This window comes from Python bivittatus, unplaced genomic scaffold (genome assembly GCF_059951505.1).
Source record: "Python bivittatus isolate LINGU-HERP-01145 unplaced genomic scaffold, Pbiv_v1 ctg000020_np1212, whole genome shotgun sequence".
NCBI lineage: Eukaryota > Metazoa > Chordata > Lepidosauria > Squamata > Pythonidae > Python > Python bivittatus.
In genome coordinates, this window is record NW_028277030.1 from 130,984,674 (window position 1) to 131,000,622 (window position 15,949).

General features: G+C 39.3%; 1 protein-coding gene across 4 annotated transcripts in view; it reads right to left on the reverse strand.

Moving 5' to 3' along the window:
- Positions 1–15,932, reverse strand: part of PUS10 (pseudouridine synthase 10) — a 31,168-nt gene extending 15,236 nt beyond the window's left edge. For 2 of the 4 annotated variants that reach the window (XM_088149665.1, XM_088149682.1), the window contains exons 1-8: positions 15,821–15,924; positions 11,760–11,902; positions 10,298–10,564; positions 7,441–7,527; positions 6,964–6,998; positions 4,015–4,126; positions 2,004–2,065; positions 1,000–1,045 (exon numbers count right to left, since the gene is read on the reverse strand). In XM_088149665.1, the coding sequence (XP_088005791.1) occupies positions 1,000–1,045; positions 2,004–2,065; positions 4,015–4,126; positions 6,964–6,998; positions 7,441–7,527; positions 10,298–10,564; positions 11,760–11,885 (735 nt within the window). In that variant the 5' untranslated portion in view covers positions 11,886–11,902; positions 15,821–15,924. Of the gene's footprint in view, positions 1–999; positions 1,046–2,003; positions 2,066–4,014; positions 4,127–6,963; positions 6,999–7,440; positions 7,528–10,297; positions 10,565–11,759; positions 11,903–15,820 lie in introns of all 4 variants that reach the window. The other 2 variants (XM_088149673.1, XM_088149675.1) reach the window with 2 other exon arrangements.
- Between the last annotated feature and the right edge of the window lie 17 nt (positions 15,933–15,949).

Sequence of the window (15,949 nt, forward strand, 5' to 3'; positions counted from 1 at the left end):
AGGCCCTCAGGTTGTCTATCTGTAGATGAAATAAGGGTAGATAAGTAATGTTGCTTTACCACCCCTATCACCATGAGACAGGCCTTCATAGCAGCTCTTGCTCATGCTCAATGGGGTTTACTCCTTGTAGTCTTTCAGTGGCAGTAAGTGTCTTTTCCCCAGCTTCATCTCTCTAAGATCCTCTGTAAATCAGGAGAAATCCTGGAATCTGCAGGAAGCCAGGGGACATGCCACAGATGCTTAATCCAATCTAAAGACCCAGCCACACTCTAATTCCAAGTGGTAACTAAAGCTTCAGTCAAGCAATGCACAACACCTTCAGGAACAATCCCAATCTCCCTCTGGAACTGGCTGATTGAGTAGGTCCCATCTCCCTGTGCCAGGAAGCAGCCCCAACACAGTCCAAGACAATCAGAAAGTGATCTGACCTTAACAGGGGAGTGATGATAATCCCCCCCCCCCATCTTCAGATCATGCCACTACTGCCGGAAAGGAAGACCAGATGCAAAGTATGACACCATTATATGTTGGGCCCTCAACGACCTGGGTCAGGCCCATGGCTGTCATGGTGGCCTTGAACTCCCAAGCTATTTCTGACTCTGCCCCCAGAGAAGGCAAGTTAAAGCCCCCTAAGACTATAAGCCTGGGGAACTTTGATCAGGGAATCAAAGAGCTCAGGCAGGGAGGTTGCTATGCAGCAGGGAAGCTGATATAGTAGCAATAATTTCCCCTGTCCCGCAGAGTCCAACTTAACAAACAGGGTCTCACATCCAATCACTTGCAGTTATGAAATTATACATGCAACTGCCTGTTTTTAAAGTCACATACATTAAAGAGTCTAAGCCAGTGGTAAGTGCTCTGCTATCCTCCAGATGTTTTGAATGAGAAATCATGTAAGCTTCAGCCAGCAAGGCCAAAATATTTAGAAAGCACCAGAGTGCCTATCATGAGCTACAGAATTTGGAGCACAGGTACTGCTGTCTGTATAAAGTTAGTTACCTGTTTATTTTTTGCTGGTTTGAAGCAGCTTGGACACACTGAAGCTCTGAATGAAAACAACAAAAATCAGTCAAATATCTTTAAAAAGATGGTTACGTGTACTACCAGATAGACAATTAATACAATAGTATAATGGTTTATACTTGCTGGTGTCAAAACATTCTACTAAGAACAATCACCAGGAGGATAAATACTTTTTAAAACACCTTTCCCATCTCTATCTAGTCAGGCAACTCTTGCTCCTTAGACTGACTTCCTTTGGCCATGGAACAAAGGACCACTGGAAGGATGAAACTCTGCTTGCCTGGCAGAACATCACAGCAAGGTTGAGGCCAATCTGAGTAGCTTTGTCTCATTGAGCTCCTACTGACACTTGCCCAGGGATTAAAAAGCTGAAGGGCAGAAGATTCTGATCTCTTCTATTGACTAGAAGATCAAAGAACTATCTACTGTTATTCAAGCAAAATACCAGCTTGGGACGATCAACTCAATTGGAACTGTTTAAATCCCAGTTCAGGACCTTGCACTTCATTCTTGACTAGAAAAACTGATCCTCCCACTCGACTCCCCAGGACTTGGGAGCCTTCTCTTTTTTTTAACTGGAAGACATTTAGCAGATGAGGGGTAGAATGGCTCTAGTGGCATGAGTGCACAGAGTTACATCCTTGTTCTGTCCTCTCCATTTAAATGGTCCTCCTGGCACCAGAATTATGGGCTAGAAGGAGCATGTTATTGGAAACAATATTTTGGCAGTGATATCTGAGTGCCACTTACCTTGTTGTCATCCTAAGAGATGCAACCCAGTCATGGTGACATTATGCAGAGCACCCAGCCATTGTCTGCAGCACTATCAGGCAAAACAGCTTATCTAGCTACTATTTCCAAAAGGAGCTTGCTCAAGACATTTCAAAACTTGGAGGGAGACCTAGAATGTTCAACCAATACCATCTGTCTCTACTGTCATAAATGCTAGTTAAAATATTGTTTGTTAAATTACTACTTACAGGAAACAGCAATCTTCATCTGTCTCTGGATGAGCAAACACAACACTCACTTCAAACAGGCTCTGAATCACAATCAAAGAGAGGATTTTTTAATTACCACTGGCAATTTGATTTCCTCCACACCACCCTTTTCTTCAATAGTTTGAGTTCAGTCTGTCTAAGTTGAATTCATAGTCTGAAGCCTATGAGCAGGAAAAGACTTGATGGGACTAAAATTATACAGGAACTATATTTGCTGCTCAGCAAATACAAAATGTGAGTAACAATTTCAAGTTGTTAAAGCAGGAGGCAATGATCCAAACAAGACTCTCAGACATACATCTGCAGATGTTAAAGGCCAGATCAGCTGTATTATTCATACTGGCATTAAGAAACAGGCATGTGTCTAGGGTGCATCAGAATTTCTTGCAGTAAACATTGGACATCTTCAGTGCTTGTGTGTGCTTCCACTTCATTCCCTTCTACCAAAGAAAATCAGAATGATTTCAACATGTACCAAACCATGATTAACAGCCAGGATATGAAGCTATGGTCTACAGTTGACTTAATAACTTGGGTTGGTTCAAAGTCTTCATCATAGTTCCTGATTCGGATAAACCCAAAATATCTTACTCTCTATTGAAAAAAGTCATGCTTGTGCTTAACTGCCCCCTTAAGTCTTTCAGTTCTTTAATTTTCCTTTCTATTGCTCCGTCCCGCCACTCTAAAAAGAGAAGTAATTATACTGTGGGCTAATACTAAATTTATTCTTTATTTGGGATATTTGTCAGCTGTTCTTTATTTTTAAAAAATGTTCTTACAACCAGAAAATGCAATGAGAAGAATAAACAAGGACAAAATGACATGAAAAGGCAGTACAGGTATGGTAGGGCAAACTGAACAATTTAAAATGCAGGGAGAAATGACCTAGTACCAAAATCAATGCAACATTAGCACTAATCACATATTTCACAAGTGAACAATCCACAGTATAATATAAAAGGCTCTTTTCCTGTTTGTCACATAATGGGGCAAAAGATACTTTGAGAAGAGCCTTCTCTAATGAGGTCATCTAGCTACACTGAATTGTAACACTTCAAAACAAATGTCTTTTACAAATACCTAACAAGTATTGGTGAAGTGAATATTAGTTATTTGCCAGAACTTTGGAAGAAAGAAGAGAAATATTCTATACTAACAAATCAATGGTTAAGGATATTAAAGAATATTCAATATATTAATGAACGAATGAGATTCAGTCGACAAAAAGGGATGGTTTTCAACTTCACGGTATTAAAAGTGCAAAATTATGGAGGCAACACATATATGGTATGGGCTGGTCCCACTATTGTTCCATTTTGGTTTTATATTTGCACATTTGTTAAGGAAAAGCAACATTGTTTAAAGATGTGACTGCAGCTTTGAATTATATTCCCCAGTGTAAACATTTATCAACATATAAAGGCTTATTGAGTATGGCATATAGAGAAAAAGTTTTTTTTTAATGAAAGAAATACAGTACCAGCCTGGCTTTACAGTCTTGGAATGAAAATATGCATTTGCTCTCTGCTTATAAACTAGATCTGTACTGATATAATGAAAAAATCAAAATTCTTTTCTATGGTGGTGGCTTAATGGTGTATTTAAAAACTGAGCTGTTTCTTATGTACAATATAAGAAGTTATCTTTATGTTTTCCTTGTGGTTGATTTTTTTTGTATTTTTTTTTCCATACCTCTTTCATCTGTATGTTAAACCAATAAAAATTTTTTTTAAAAAACTGCAGGTGAAGGCTAATACAGTTAAAAAATACCTGTGAACAACATTTATTCTGCACCAGGAATATTCTCCTGTCACGAGAAAGGATTTTGGCCCGTTGTTGCCCCTAACATGCTACTTTTATTTGCAGAAGGCATTCAACTACATGAGGGCCAATCTGCAGTCTGAAATTAGCACAGCCAAGATACAGGTTGCATCAGCTAATGGTGAGCTAGGTGTACAAAAACAGAGTAAACTGAGTATATATATGCTACCTTTCCATCAGCAGGGACCCCCAACTCCTCCAAGAACAGGGGATGGATAATCCATTTGTATGCTTCTTTCAGTTGAACAAAGTCATCTTTTCCAATTGACAGGCCCTGTTTCCTAAATTGTAGAAAAAGACAGTTCTTTCTGAAGAATGTGCAATTAGGATAAAAAATAAACTGACCCACATTTTTATCATCTAGCAAGTTCCTCTGTTACCAATATCAAGCAGTCTATTATAATCCAAAGGTCTAAAAATAAGTAGAATATAGGGCAGGCAACATCGGCCACACTTGCCAGAGTGACAGAAATACACTGTGCCATGCTAGGATACTCCAGAACTGGCAATAGCTTTGACTGTGTAAGAATACTACTATTTATAACCATGTGCCCAGCAATCAGCTGATCTATGACCTAATGAAGATCACTGCTGCTTCATTCATAATTAAACCATATATCTGTGGTCCTTAAATTGTCTGGAGGGACACAGAAGTATCAATCAGTAGGGGTACCAGACACTTGAGCTGTGTATTGCTTTAAACCCTCTTTTATGATGTATTTACATTTACCTTCACTATTTTCATATCCATCCCTATGTAAATACCCTGATGTGCCTCTGGGCTATGTTGAAGCTGACCACTGGAAATCACTACTATTAATTCAATTATTACTATTAGTTCAATCCAATTTAGTCCATACAGTGGTCAAGATAGTTAACATTAAAAACATATAAATGTCAAAACAGCTTAAAAACAAGTATGACAAGGCCTCATTCAGATATAAAAGTATAATATAAATACTATATAATCATGAATATTTAAAGGCCTGACTAAAAATAATAACAAGTCCATGTAATGTAGTAAATCAGTATTTCATGCTGACTGAGGAATTCTGGGAGTTGAAGTCAACACATCTCAAAAAGCTAAGGTTGAGAAATACTGTACTAAATAAAGGTAGATTCTATACTACTCAAAGTATCCCTTAAAAATCCTAGGCCTGCCAAAAAAAATCAGGTGGTATTTTCTCATTGTCTGTTGTGGAGAACTGAAGAGATTAAGGAGTATATAATGGTACCTTAATCCTTTGGACACCTGTGGAAGGACAGACTACCTAAGCAGATTAAAAGCACCTGTGCTCCTCCCTCCCCTCCCTTCTTGGCCCTCCCCCATCATCAGGACAACTGAGCTCCCAATCAAACAGCAGCACTGGGCAGGATGCAAGAAGTGAAGACAAGATGGCTGCTTGGGAGCTCTGCCACCACTGGCCTTGTGAAGGAGGCTGAATAAACAGAACCAAAGCCAGGAGTCAAATAAAGAGTCAAACTAAAAGACTGTCCTGATGAGAAAAAGCAACCAGAAAAGAGGCAGCAGCTGAGAAAACTGGGGAGAGAGAGGCACGAAGTAAAAGTTCTTTAAGCCATTTCCCTCAGATGAAGTAAAGAGGGAAAAGAAGAGAGAAGAATGAAGAAGAGAAGAATCAAGAAGCCCAGCCAGGAGCAAACAAGGAGAAGAGATGAAAAAAGTAAAGGGTTTGACAGAACAGAAATAGAAAGCAAAGACTAAAAAAGATAATGAAAATATAGTGAACTAAGACTTTAAAGAAAATAATGTAGATCAGTGTTTTTTAAAGGACCCCCTTTTTTTTTTGTTCAAGGACCCCGGGGTCCCCCAAGACCTCAACGGTTTGCAAAAAGAAAATTATCTGCCAGATATTGAAGATAATTGCAAAAATTTAAAACAGCGTCACTCTTCTCAGTATTTGTTTTAAAACAGGTTTTTTCGTGAAAAATATTTTATTTATGTTAATATCTAATGAGTTTAATATTGTTATTTTTACATGATTCAATAAATATTCTACAAATTATCAGTTTAAATATTTAATATGCTAAATATTGATAAATATAACCCATACAAACAAAAGCTCTTTTGGGGTCCTCCATAATTTTTAAAAGTGGGAAGGGGTCCTGACAGCAAAAAATTTAAGAAACACTGGTATAGGTAAAGAGCTTATAGATAATGGGTAGTTAAAATAGGAAATAGTTTTATTATTAAGATTAATTTCTATACTAGTCTTCAACTTCCTTTCCTTTATTTGTAAGCTTTCCTTTTGTAAAATAAAAGTCTCCCCATAGGCACTGAAGGGAAATACAAAAACCCAATCAATTTCCAGTGCTTTGTGTCTATTGAGTCTGGCTTATTGGGGGTTCAAAAAAAGAAGCTGTGACAACACCCCATTTCCCTATCTCCCTAAGTGCCTCAAAAAAAAAAAAGGATATTGCAATGTCATCAGCCATACCCTGATAATCCCAAGCAGGGTAGGCAAAAAAAAAAATAAAAATTGCCCACCAGAAACTGGGTTCTAAACTGATATGTCTCCAGTGGTAGACAAGCATTTTTTTCCCCAGACCTAAAAAGGTTTTAGTGCTTTAGTGACTGTAATATTTTAATTTAGCTCCTAGTATTGGTTTTTAGACATTATGGAAGTTTTAGCATTATCCAATTATTCCAATGCTTATTAGCATATTTATTGATATGGAATAAAATTGTGCTACTTACATTTCTTGATGGTGGACACTGACTGGATTATTAACTGCTTGTAACTGAGAACATTTTTGTTACAGAGTAACTTACTCATGGAAGCTGAAGTCTAGCACATCTAGAAGGGAAAAGAGTGGCTGCAGGCTAGGAAAAACTGATCTAAATTAAGTATCATATGGATCATACTAATTTTAAGAAACACTTGGACAGCAGCATTAAAGGGACCTAGTACAGAAGCAGTAAAGTAGTAAATGAGAACAGTGGAGAACAAGGAAACATTCCCACACTGGAATGGGTGAGAGTAAAAGATACTGTATTCTTCACTTTCTCCATTCCCACCTCACCAAAATGAGGAAGAGCAATAAATGCCATCTTCATTTGAAACTAGCACTAAACAAATATGCTTCAGAAAATACTCACCCCATTTCTTCTTTCACCAGCAGCCATGCTGCATGCTTTAGGCATCCACACAGAAATAAATAGGGAAACAAAAGGGGTGGAGAGGAAGAAAGAAAGAACATTGGTAAATCTAATACATTTTTATTCTTTCCATCTCAGTAACTGGCTGAAAGTACTCTGACCAAGTTTTCTCTACTTTTCACAAAAATCAAGGTCATATCTGATACACAGGGTGACATTTGGCCAAAGTACCATCTCCAAGTGAAATGCTAAACTTCAAATCAACCTGCCCAAAAAGAAAGCTGAGAGACAATTTTCCATTCTGCTTCACCACTGATCCACCCTCTTGCTCAAGTACTCCCAATTCTATATTGCTCAATATCTGCCTAATAAAGTATATTTCCTAGCATGCAAAGCAAGGTAAAGTGTAAGAACATCCTTTCTTTCCCATTAAAGGCCAATTTGAAGCATAAATAAAAGTATCAGCAAATTACCTACCTCTCTGACTGAAAGCTGTGGTGGGAATGACACTGAAAACACAAAACTGGAAAACTGGTATTCAGAAGAATTAATCTTATGGCATACCTGAAAAATATGGATATATTTATTTAGCATATTTACCTACCATATGTCAACCCATATCCTCCCAGAACAGATTACTTTGTACAGGGAAATTTACAAACCTGTTTGAATAATATTGTTTACAAAATAATTCTATTTGTAGAGACAGCATTTTTAAGTTAGAATAAATGTACTGATTCTTTCACCTTAACCCCTAATGTCTAACTGCTTCTCACCAGCTTGGCTTTAGTAGTGCGGTAAAAACTTACACCACTCTAGAATTTTCCCACCACAACAAATTCAGAGGTAGAACAGATCAACCAAACCTGGCAGAAGGCCTACAAGTATTGTGCCCTTCCAAAATATTGTTTAGTGTAAGACAGAAAATGATGGGAAAAAGTCATTAACTTACATACAGTGGGGCAAAAAAGTATTTAGTCAGCCACCAATTGTGCAAGTTCTCCCACTTAAAAAGATGAGAGAGGCCTGTAATTTTCATCATAGCTATACCTCAACTATGAGAGATAAAATGAGAAAAAAAATCCAGAAAATCACATTGTCTGATTTTTAAAGAATTTATTTGCAAATCATGGTGGAAAATAAGTATTTGGTCACCTACAAACAAGCAAGATGTCTGGCTCTCACAGACCTGTAACTACTTCTTTAAGAGGCTCCTCTGTCCTCCACTCATTACCTGTAGTAATGTCACCTGTTTGACCTTGTTATCAGTATAAAAGTCACCTGTCCACAACCTCAAACAGTCACACTCCAAATTCCACTATGGCCAAGACCAAAGAGCTGTCGAAGGACACCAGAAACAAAATTGTAGACCTGCACCAGGCTGGGAAGACTGAATCTGCAATAGGCAAGCAGCTTGGTGTGAAGAAATCAACTGTGGGAGCAATAATTAGAAAATGGAAGACATACAAGACCACTGATAATCTCCCTCGATCTGGGGCTCCACGTAAGATCTCACCCCGTGGGGTCAAAATGATCACAAGAACGGTGAGCAAAAATCCCAGAACCACACGGGGGGACCTAGTGAATGACCTGCAGAGAGCTGGGACCAAAGTAACAAAGGCTACCATCAGTAACACACTACGCCGCCAGGGACTCAAATCCTGCAGTGCCAGACGTGTCCCCCTGCTTAAGCCAGTACATGTCCGGGCCCGTCTGAAGTTTGCTAGAGAGCATTGGGATGATCCAGAAGAGGATTGGGAGAATGTCATATGGTCAGATGAAACCAAAGTAGAATGTTTTGGTCTAAACTCAACTCGTCGTGTTTGGAGGAGAGAGAATGCTGAGTTGCATCCAAAGAACACCATACCTACTGTGAAGCATGGGGGTGGAAACATCATGCTTTGGGGCTGTTTTTCTGCAAAGGGACCAGGACGACTGATCCGTGTAAAGGAAAGAATGAATGAATGGGGCCATGTATCGTGAGATTTTGAGTGAACACCTCCTTCCATCAGCAAGGGCATTGAAGATGAAACGTGGCTGGGTCTTTCAGCATGACAATGATCCCAAACACCCCGCCCGGGCAACGAAGGAGTGGCTTCGTAAGAAGCATTTCAAGGTCCTGGAGTGGCCTAGCCAGTCTCCAGATCTCAACCCCATGGAAAACCTTTGGAGGGAGTTGAAAGTCCGTGTTGCCCAGCGACAGCCCCAAAACATCACTGCTCTAGAGGAGATCTGCATGGAGGAATGGGCCAAAATACCAGCAACAGTGTGTGAAAACCTTGTGAAGACTTACAGAAAACGTTTGACCTCTGTCATTGCCAACAAAGGATATATAACAAAGTACTGAGATGAACTTTTGATATTGACCAATTACTTATTTTCCACCATGATTTGCAAATAAATTCTTTAAAAATCAGACAATGTGATTTTCTGGATTTTTCCCCCCATTTTGTCTCTCATAGTTGAGGTATACCTATGATGAAAATTACAGGCCTCTCTCATCTTTTTAAGTGGGAGAACTTGCACAATTGGTGGCTGACTAAATACTTTTTTGCCCCACTGTACATGGTTGTCTTAGAGACTTCATGTTTATTTAGCAGTCCTGAATTTTGTACCTTCAGCTGGAGGTACAGCAGAAAGCACTGCTTTCTTCACAAAGAAAAGGCACAAAGTCATATTTAATATTTATGCTGAGCTTTGCCAATTCAAGAAGTTTCAAACCCACAAAAGGTTTTGATGATGTATTCTTTCCCTATTCCTCTCTATCCCAAAAGATGCTTGAGCAGCCAAAATGTAAGGGTGAGAAAAGTCAGCTGGTTCAGGAATACTGGCCATATAAGAGCTATTAAACTGTGACCCTGACCCTGAATCTAAACCTGTAAGCTAGGAGCCACATAAGTAAAAATCTCTAATATTGCCGTTCTGGAGAAATACTTTACACAATGAACCCTGAGCTTCCTGGTCTGATCTCACCAGCTCAGAGAGAGCATATAAAGTAGGTCCTAAGTCAGGAAGGAGGAAGAACCTGGAAGAATAGCTTGGACCAAGAAAGATCAAAGGCTGCATTTGAGTTCTAAATTTTGTCCAATGAGTTACTTGCTCTGAGTTATCCAAGATCCTGTAACTACAGTATAGCCAATTCTTCTTGTCTAATCTTACATGCACTTATTTGGGAACAATGATATTTACTCTCAGATAGGTGTGATTTGCAGCAACAAAATGTTTAGTGAAATCCTGTATGCATACTAACTATGTATACAATACATATTGCATGTTGTACTTGGTTTTATCCTTTGAAAAGCTGAAAATAAAGCTCCACAAGGCTGACACTTACAGCTTTGACAAAGTCCATTTCACAGAGATCCTGTAGAATCCCCAAACATATGTTGCACACAACTGGATTTAAGTTCTCAATTGCCACAGTGTCACTTCCATCACTGTGCACGTTGGTTAGCTGATGGCTTCCATTTGGGGTTTGATCTTTAATCCCATTAGCATTTTCCAGTTTCATCTTTTTACATGGGGGATTAGCCATTTCACAAGATAATTTGCTTTCACGTTCATTGCTCTCCAGGAACTCATGTAGTTCATGAAGTAAATCCTGATTGATAAAAAAAAGAAACAAAAGCAGAATTCTGTCAGTATAGTTTTGCTTGGAAGGGTGCCATTTGTGGTTTCAGCAAGGCATAACAGCACCACATTATCATTAAAGGGATGTGTCAAACTGAAAGCTACAGGTCCTGTTTATTTGCACTGGTGTTTCTAACAAAACTAATGTCAGGTGGTCAGTGATCTTGTAAACTTAAAGCCAGTGAATTTTAGCTTTGAGTAAACCTGCATAGGATGAGGCTGGGGATCATAACACTGACACTGAGAAGAATGAGCACTCTTGTTCTCCATTAGAGGATATGGCAAATGTTGGCTTGGATTTTTCGGCAGGTGAAAATAAAAGACATAAGAAAATAGGTTGGAATACACAGAGCTCAGGTAGGCCATAGCTCAGTGGGACAGATTCTTATAGTATCTTTAGTAAAATTTACTCATCTACTCTTAGGAAATTCTCCAACAGCATCCTTAGGAAAGAACCATGTTTGAAAAAAAAAGTTGACAGTCAAACAAAATAGTATTATGCTTGATGGACCAATGGTCTAAATCAGTATAAAGCAGCTACACATTCCAGCTTCACATTTGTCCTTTCACATTTCCTGGATGCAAGACAGAGTAAGACTAAAACCCTTGGAAGAAGCAGCTAACAATGACACCATCTTTAGTCAGTGCCTGAACCAACCACAACAAAAAAGTGATCAAGGGCAGAGGATTGAAAAACAAGTCTGAGGCCTGTCAATGATAGAAAAGAACACAGATTTAGAAGAGGAAAGCAAATAAGTAACAAATGGAACCATCAGAGGAGGCTACAATGGCTTAATAGCCAAGCTCCTACCGCAGACCTGGATTCTAAGAGTCAGTCATAAATGGGACACAATTGACTTTTGATCACTTTCAGTTTATTAATCTATTGGCTTCATGATGTTGTGCTTGATCACTTCCTCTGGCTGGACTCTGAGGTAGACTTCTTTAGCATTAATTCTCATCTCCTGCCCCCATTCAGATTAGCACAAAATAATAAATATTATTGTTTGCATGTCCTCCTTCACTGTCAAATATCTTTTGGATCCTGTTCACTCCAAATCTCTTTTCAATCCTAAAGAAAGATGCTATGAAAAGAGAAATGACTAAGACTGAACATTTCATTAAAACAACTCTCATCAACATTATATATTTTAATTTAATCAAACCTTATGGGGTTGCCTGTAGGAAGTCTGCAATCCTACACCACAGAACCTGAAAATACAGCGGGGACATGTTCCAGAATTCAGTAACATCTGAGCAACAGGTCTGTCTTTTTCTGCCAGTGCAACCATGCTGAAGAAGCCTGTATCTGGGGGAAAAAGTTATTTACAGAATCACTAGAATAGCCAGAAGGAACTGAGGATCAAGGAAGGGCCATAGTTCACTAGCAGTGTGTATGTTCTACATGCAACTCCTCCTTCCCCCCACTGTCAGCACAGACAATACTAAGCTCAGCTGACCAAAGAACTGATAATAAATGGAAGGTTCCCTTGTTCCTAAGAAAAAATCATGATAACACAAATTAAGAAATGACAAAATAACAGAGAAGATATGTAACTAATAATTATGTGTTGGTGTTGACTCATAACAACCACCAAGATAATCTACCCCCAAAGTAGCTCTTCAGGCCTTCTAATGGTGTACCCATCATAACTGTAATTTAATCCAACCACCTGCTGCTAGTTGTCCTCTTCTCTTTCCTTCCACCTTTCCCAACATTATAGACTTCTATAGAGAGGTAGGTCTTTGCACAAAGTGTCCAAATTATTATTACTATTATTAGATTTTTATCCTGCCTTTTTATATATAACTCAAGGCGGCAAATATACCTAATACTCCTGACTCCTATTTTCCCCACAACCACACTGTGAGGTGGATTGGGTGAGAAAGAGTGACTGGCCCAACATCACCCAGCTGGCTTTCATGCCTAAGGGAAGCCTAGGACTCACAGTCTCCTGGTTTCTAGGCCAGCACCTTAACCACAGGTAATTTGAGCCTGATCATTCATGCCTCAAGTGAGAACTCTGAAGTTTATTTGTTCTATGATCCATTTGTTTGTTTTCCTTGCTATCCACAATATTTTCAGAAGTCTTCTCCAACACCAAAGTGCAAAAACATCAACACTGTGGTTTCCTAACCTGTGTATAGATTTCATATGAGGACAATGAGATATTCTGGTATTCCCATTTGTCTGAGCACTTTCTGCAGCTTGACATGATCGACACAATTGAAGGCCTTTCTATAAACAATGAAGCACATAGTGACTTTTTTAAAATATTCTTTGGCTTTCTCAATTATCCAGCATGCATCAGCAACAGTGTCTCCTGTTCCTTGGCTTTTTCTAAAGGCAACTTGAACATCTGGCATCTCTTTCCATGTACAGCTCTGTTTTGGATGATCCTAAGCATTATTTCCCTAGCATGTGAAATTATAGATAGTGTACAAATTCCATTCTTCAGACTAGTATGGATACTGATCTCTTCCAACTAGTTGGCCATTACAGGTAGTCCTCGACTTACGACCACAATTGGAACTGGAATTTCGTTGCTAAGCAATGCGGTTGTAAAGCAAGGCTTCACATGACTGCATTGCTTAGCAACAGCAATTCTGGCACACCCCATGCCTGTCATTAAGTGAGTTTCACCGGTCGTTAGCAGAGGGCCCACACCAATCCAAGCCATTCTGGGCTTGGTCCCTCCTAGTCTTGAGCCTCAGTAAGATAAGGGATTGACTCCAACTCCCACCTATCTCTCCCAAAGCAAGAGAAGGAGAGCACTGGTGTGTGTATGCAATTGAGAGAAGGAGGGAAGGAAGGTGCAGTGCATGTGTGCAAGTGAAGGGGAAAGGAGGGAGTGGTGTGTGCAAGTAAAGGAGGATGTGGTGCATGCATGCAAGCGAGCAAAGGGGAAAGGAGAGCACTGGTGTGTGCAAACAAGTGAAGAAGAGAAAGAGAGCTCAGTGCGTGCGAGCGAAGGGGTTGAATTGCCTGCACTGTATAAAGTAACAGGTTTAGTTAACCATGTCCTTCACTGCAGTTTGGGCAAAGATGGCAATCCCTCATGTCCCAGAGCTTTAAACCTGCCAGAGACTCCTGTCTTACACTCAGGTCTTTGGTGAGGGAGAGAGAGACCCCTAGCATCATCACACTTGCCATTGTTTATATTTTATGTTTTATTGATTTTATTGTATTTTTTTTCTGTGATTGTTGTGAGCTGCCCAGAGTTGTTGAGAGTTGGATGGCAATCACGTTTACTAAATTAGTAGTAGTAGTATTTACTCCACCTGGTAACGTCCATGTATATAGGCATAATTTTTGTTGTTTCAAGACTGTGTTAGCAATGAAGAAATCACTGGATTGGCAGAAACTGATACTTTGTTCTCCTGCTTAATTTTGGTTTCTCAGGCCATAGAGTCAAAATAGGTTTTCCCCCTATTTCCAACTTTAGCATTCCAGTCTCCAACCACAAGTAACACATCTTGCTTGCATGCTCTGCTGATTTTAGATTGAGCTTGTCTACCTCCTCTTCTTCTGCATCATGGTTGGAGCATAAACTTGGATATCTATCATATAAAAGGGCTGTCTGCAAAATCTAATTGATATTATTCAGTCATTCACTGCATTGTACCCAAGTACCTTTTTTTGCCATATCCTTCCTGATTATGAAAGCAATGCTATGCCTTCTTTATTTTTTGTATCCTGAGTAATAAACAGTGTGATCTTCTGACTGAAAACATCCAATTCCGGTCCATTTCAATTTTTTGATGCCTAAGATGTCAATGTGTAGTCAATTCATTTCATCTTTCACTGTGTTGAGCTTTCCCGTGTTCGTGCTTTTTACATTCTATGTTCCTATTGTACTTCTCTTTGCAGCTTCGGATATTCTTTTCCTGTATGGCAATATCAGAGATCCTGAAGACTTTAATCTAGCCACGTCATAAACACAATTACTACTCCAAAAGACCCTCAGCGATTCCTCAGTAGCATATTGAATGTCATCCAACCTGAAGGACCCATCATCTGGCACTATATTGGCAGCCACTTTATATTGTCTATCTATATGGTTTGCTTAGGAAAATAAAGGCATGATGTACCATTGCCTTGTTTAATGACAACCTCTGCTGTTGTCATTAAAGTGATCATCCACCTCCAGCACCTTCTTATATCATTGTTGCCTGATATAGGTGCCTGCTTGTTTTTGCTGGGGAGCTGGGATGATCTTCACATATTGGGTGACTCTGGTAAGATTATATACTCTTGGCATACACTCCCTGCATTCTTTGCCCATCCTTTCCAGGAACACCATCACCATGATGAGGTAGCATAGCAGGACCAAGGGTGGGGAGTACCTAACAAATGTTCTTGCAAAACAGTTGTAAATCAAACACTGAGCAACACTCAAGAAGGGAGAGAAAAAAATATTCATTTAAATCCTGCTTTTTTACTCTGACAAATAGACTGAGATTTGGAATCTATATGTGTATACTTATACACACTACTTTAAATCCATCTATAGTATTTTCAATCCCCTTCTTAACTACTAGAGATTCAACAGACTAGACTATGAAGTCTCAAGAAAGGAAAGGCCTACGTATACATTCATATTTTTAAAAATCTTCAAACTTCAAAACACAGAACAAAATAAAACATTTTTCCAAAGATAATATGGTCCAGTTAAACGTATTTTTCTTTTAACCTCACTTTCTTTTAACATAAAGCATAGCATAGTTCTTAAGCTAAGTCCTAACACTCTTATTAAGTAAATTTAACTTAATAGAGACTTTCTCTTGAGAAAAAGTGTTTAGGACTGCACTGAGTAACCCATAATCGGAGTTTCACTTTTAGCACAAATTCCATGGCTGGCTTAAAAATACAGAATTGATTAGCTAACAGCTGGATCTGCATGTGTGAACACCTACTGTCTCCTCCCTCTGATGCAGACTTTCGCAACTCTGCATCTTCCAAATGGACTGGATTCTAACTCGCATCACCCCCTAGAATGGTCGGGAGAGCAGTCGCATAAATCCAGAGCGCTCTCCATTGGGGAATCTACTTTAATGGCAATTCAACTGGGATACTGGGACGTATAAAGTCTGCGCTGGTAGCATATATTAGCGAGCACGCAGATCCCAGAGAAATTGTGACTTACCTCTGAATAAGCATCGGCAAAGTATTATTGGCTCTATCCTTTATCTTGCTACAAGAAATCAAAGAATCAGAGTAACTTACCTAACCTCTCCACTCTGCTAAAAAACCGAACACCTCGCTCAACGCCTATCTTTTCCCTTATGTCGATAGGAGGAAAGGGGGAACTATTTACCTGCCACGCCCCAGCTCCCTACCAATGGCTGCCCCTCG